This window comes from Poecilia latipinna, unplaced genomic scaffold (genome assembly GCF_001443285.1).
Source record: "Poecilia latipinna isolate Pla-1442-1.1 unplaced genomic scaffold, P_latipinna-1.0 Scaffold3366, whole genome shotgun sequence".
Lineage (NCBI taxonomy): Eukaryota > Metazoa > Chordata > Actinopteri > Cyprinodontiformes > Poeciliidae > Poecilia > Poecilia latipinna.
This window is the reverse complement of record NW_015115982.1, coordinates 69,319-74,271: the sequence shown is the minus strand read 5'-3', so window position 1 is coordinate 74,271 and position 4,953 is coordinate 69,319. Positions and strand designations below refer to the sequence as shown.

Below are 4,953 nucleotides of genomic sequence, written 5' to 3'. Positions count from 1 at the left end.
CCAGCTGTGTTATTGGTCCGCGCGCTGTCGGGTTTAAATGCATAAACTATAAACCTATCTATTACAAACCTATCCTTAAGGATAAATCTGCTCTGCTGGGGAAATCACAAGAGCAAAAGAGATTCTTGCAGCCCGGCTTTAAGAAACAAAAACAAAAAAAAAACAACGATTTTTTTAATTTTTTCTTTCCCTAGAAACATAAACAAGCAAGCTTAGCCTGGCGGCGGGGCTAGTAAAGCATGGCGGGCTGCCAGGCTTATAATACACTGGGGGAAACCCTGAGGCTGTAGTCAGTTGTGGATGCTTCACCTGACTGACAGATGAATGATTTAGGTGAGATACTGTGAATGTGTCAGAATTTGAGTTAAGAAGTTACAACATTTAATTTTCCTTTGGTAGCAATAAAGTATTTTTGAATTTTATGACTATTAAAATACTCACATCCTGGCAGTTTGTAAAAAGGCTGGTGGTTACCTGTGGTATTCATGGGGGACCACATCTGCCTTCAAATAACTGAAATCTGCCAAAGTTGTGAAGTCTCCACACTAAACACTTATTTTCAAACTCCAAATATCATTTAGTATGGATAAATACACACATCTAAACAGTCATCCCCCTACCAGTTTCTTTCAAACTCCTCTCCTTATCATTTCTGTTGATATTCCTTGTATGAAATGCTGAATAAACATTCATGCTGTTTCCGCACACCATCTCTGATGTCAGCTGTTTGGGATTCCCCTCCTTGCTTATGTCACCATGCTTTCTGATTCAACAGGTTGCGTTCTCGCTCCCAGTCAGGGAAAACTCCACACGCTGCGTTAGTCGAGCCAAGACAATCCAACTTGTTGAATATGCCCGGTTTTAGATTGGACCGGTTGCAAGCGAGTCAACAATCTTAGAACATTACGAGTTCTAAGATTGACGACTTAAGGGGAAAATTGATGACTTTTTACAGGACAAATAATGTAAAATCATAAACTGTAGTGTGACAGAAAATATTGTCAGCTACTCTGATTATAATCCATCCAAAAATGCTGTGATCTGGAGCCTGTTCCATTACTTGCGATTGGAGTGAAACCTGTCACTGCTAGGGAGGTTTTCTTATTCATGAATATAATTAATGAAAATGAAGACGTTTGTGTTCCTGTGCTAGTCTTGCATGCCGACATTGTTTCTTTCTGCAGCACATAGACAAGGTGTTCAAACACAAGGAGCTGCAGCAGCAGCTAATGGATGCCAAGCTGCAAAGAATCACTGAGATGATGAAAGAAGTGGAGGAGAAGCAGCAGCGGGAGAGAGAGTTTGTAAGATAATTTCTTTTTTTTAATTGTCTGTCTGATATGCGTGTGCTCATCAGAACACCTTGGCAGATTATTCATCAGAATATTGTGGCCAAAACGCACCATATCCGTTTTTGCATCCGATCCACAGAAAATTGGGTTGAAAGGTATAAGCAGTAAATAGAACACATTGAAGTCAACAGGGCCTGGCTGACGGCTAGTGATTCTTGTAACTGACCAAGTTGGATCTGGAGTCAATACGTGAACAGAGCTACACAATAGAAGAGGTGTTTTTCCACTGGCAAATCGCGCTCTAACCAGTTAATGTGTGGCTCAGTTCAACCTCAGACTCAAGTCGGAGTTGGCATGTCAAAAAAAAAAAGGGATTAAAGCTTTAAGAGTCGGATGCGAGCGGCGTGCTTTGGCCTTTAGAATAGTGGTTCTGATGTTTAATACTGATGAGTTTTACACAGTTTTCTTTTTTTAAGTACAGTGATCCCTCATTTTTCACGGGGGTTGCGTTCCGAAAATAACTCGCGATAAGTGAAATCCGTGAAGTAGTTACCTTTAGTTTTTACAATTATACAGCATTTAAATACTCTACATTGAAACCAAAGAACAAAACTTGTTTTCAGGTCAGCGGATGTGCGTGTGCATCAATCGGGCCTTAATGTGATCTGGAGTCATGTCATTAAAGCGTCTCCTCCAAGCTGCTTTGCGAGATTCACAGCTGTATCTACGGCAGAGCGATGGATCTCATTGAGCCTCCGGTCGGTTTTGCGCTGCCTCTGGCCACAGATTTTTCCAGCAGGCATTCAAGGTTTTCAGCTTTCATCTCCTGAATGGCCAATCTGTATTACTTATATTTAAATACCGTAACGTTATTGGCACACAGGTAGAGAAGGAGTTCGGAGACTGTTTAGCCAATCAGGACGCAGAAGACAATGTACTGTGAAAAAAAAAATCAGTGAAGCAGCGAGACCGCGAAAGGTGAACCGCGTTATAGCGAGGGATGGCTGTACACTCTAAAAAGCTGTGTGACACAAGTGAGTTTCAGTTCTAGTCCCCCTCAGGCTGCTAACCCACACTCAAATGGGCAGTATTATGTATTTTCCAGGCACATAGTGCCGTTTTATATGACAGTCAAGTAACCGTTTCCTTCAGTTGTTATAAATATGCTGTATATATCAATAGTCCAATCCAAGCATGACTGCCTGTACAGGACTATTGATATATACAGCATATTTGACCACTCTAGGTTAGTAGTCACCCCTCTACACCAGGATGAGATGGCTCTTTGCTGCTACTTTCTTCTTTCTCCATGGTAGCTCTTCGTTCTGAACACTGGGGAGGTTGAAGAACTCTGTGAACTTTGTAGCAGCATCAGCCGTGTAGAATGGAACATAAGTACCCAAACTGTTAGCAAGACTACAGAGGTAAAATTAAGTGTTGAAGCCTAGTTCAGGGTTAAACACCTGTCTGTTGTGGCGTTTCAGCTGCTGAAGGACGCCACAGAGTCCAGGCGCAAATGTGAGCTGATGAAAGAGCAAGAATCTCAGCTGAAACAACAGGTGAGCTGGTCCAATCAGGATGGATGCTTCTACATGGTTTTTATCTCATCTGCCTTTGACTGTATAACACAATGCAACACAATGTGCTGTAATAAGGTAAACGTAGTGTTGTACACATGGGTTCTGGAATAATGTTGTCTCCTCTCAGCTCTCCCTGTACATGGACAAGTTTGAAGAGTTTCAAAGCACTTTGGCTAAAAGTAATGAAGTCTTCACCACCTTCAGACAAGAAATGGAGAAGGTGAGCTTTGGATCTTCACCTCTTTGTGTCTTATAGGTTAGACAGCATCCTCAGGTCTACAACTTTGACATCATTTAACTAGAGAAGAACATTCTGTCTCACAGCTGTGACCTCTCTAAAGAGTTCACAGCAAAATTGAAACCCATTCAGAGAAGTTCCATCAAGTCTCAGATGGAACCAGAGACTTGAGTTCAAAAAGTAAGTCAGACTCAAATTAGACTTGTGTCCTGAAGACTTGATGCTTGACTTGGAAAGATCATGATGCCTTCCCAGAGAGCTCCCATGTCTGCCTGGAGATTCCTGCTAGGAGTCGCTGCTTCAGAATGATTCATTCAGCTTTTTAGAGCCACTCTGAGCGCCAAGACAACATACATTTTGATCTTATTGAGGAGGTGTGGAGGAGAAGGAGTTGCGTGCACAAAGATCAGAAAAAGTCATTCCATAAAACTCGGGCAACCAAAACAGTTTCTGTGGTGCTCATTAAAAACTCAATAGACACGAAATGGAAGAGTTACTAAAGTCACATAAATTAAATCTCCTCGTTTGTCCCTCTGTGTGCAGCAGAGATTCACAGTGCAGTGGATTTAGCTCATCATCCAGGGCCAGACCAAGGTTGTATGAGGCCTTGAGCAGAATTTGACTTAAGGGCCCCTCTTGCTGCTAATAACATCAGCACCACCAACAGTATTTCACCATGAACTTTGGGAAATCTGGAAGAGAGGGCCTTGTTTAATTGGCCAACTTTAAAAGTCATCAGTTATAATTTTAATTTACCTAGAAGTATTTGTGAACAAATAGAGCTCAAAAGATTAAACTCATAGCAGCATCAGATTTTAGCTGTGGTAACGAAACAATCTAACTATGAAGATTGTTCTTTGAACTCTTACAAAATAAACTTGCCAGCTCCTTAAAATATTAAGTGTATATGTTAATTTAAAATATTTTAATTTATTTATGCTGGAACCATTAAATCAAATTTAACAGCATTGATATTCTCATTAAACAAATGTTACATTTATACATCTGTGATTTGTATTAAAATGTTAGCATTTATGGGGACCCTGAAGCCCTGGGGGGCCTTATGGAGTCACTGACTTTATTTGGATTTAACAGAAGTGCAAATAATTGATATTTTAATTGTTTTTTATGATTTGTTGTTTTTATGACGCCATAGTTGCGGGTTTAAGTACTGTCAGCAAAATGTTCTAGTAACATAATTATCCAGTAATATTTTTACTAGAGGTGTGATGATCGATCGGCCACCAATCATAATCGGCTGATTTCCGTGAAAAAGTGTATGATCGGTGCTCACCAATCACTGACTCGTGTTGCCGATCACCAAAACCGATTACATTTATCTTGCTTTGCAGCCTGCATGTGCAGCTTATCTCCTCTTTCCTTCACATTGCACAAGTGCACAGCAACAAATCCTGTCATGTGGAATTATAACGCTCTTGAGAGTGAATGGGGAAGTTTGAGTGTTGCGGTGGAAAATTACCTCGGGGGGTGAAGCAGGTCAAAATGCATCAACACAACCAAGCTAACATGGCATTTAAAAAACAAGCACTTGATGGGAGTATGGCCATCTCGAGGTTCACTGCAGGAAAAAAAGCTCATCCAGAGCAGCCAGACAGCAGGTAAAGCAGCACACAACTACCAACACTCACCCGGATTAGTATCACAATCGGAAAGCTAAACAAATAACCTGAAAAGTAAGTCAAGTCTTCGAGCTAGCGGTGTAAGACACTGGTTCTGTTCTCGCTCTTGGACCGCCGCTACTAGTAGTAATATATTCCACCAGACAGTGAACTCTCACACCGAACATCTGCTTAAAGCTGCAGCATGTAACTAAAAAAAAAAA

General features: G+C 41.0%; 1 protein-coding gene across 2 annotated transcripts in view; it reads left to right on the top strand.

The window, feature by feature from the left end:
• The window catches only part of txlng (taxilin gamma), a 29,759-nt gene that overhangs the window by 18,303 nt on the left and 6,503 nt on the right, over positions 1-4,953 (top strand). For both annotated transcript variants that reach the window (XM_015023630.1, XM_015023631.1), the window contains exons 5-7: positions 1,185-1,304; positions 2,777-2,851; positions 3,000-3,092. In XM_015023630.1, the coding sequence (XP_014879116.1) occupies positions 1,185-1,304; positions 2,777-2,851; positions 3,000-3,092 (288 nt within the window). The remainder of the gene's footprint in view (positions 1-1,184; positions 1,305-2,776; positions 2,852-2,999; positions 3,093-4,953) is intronic.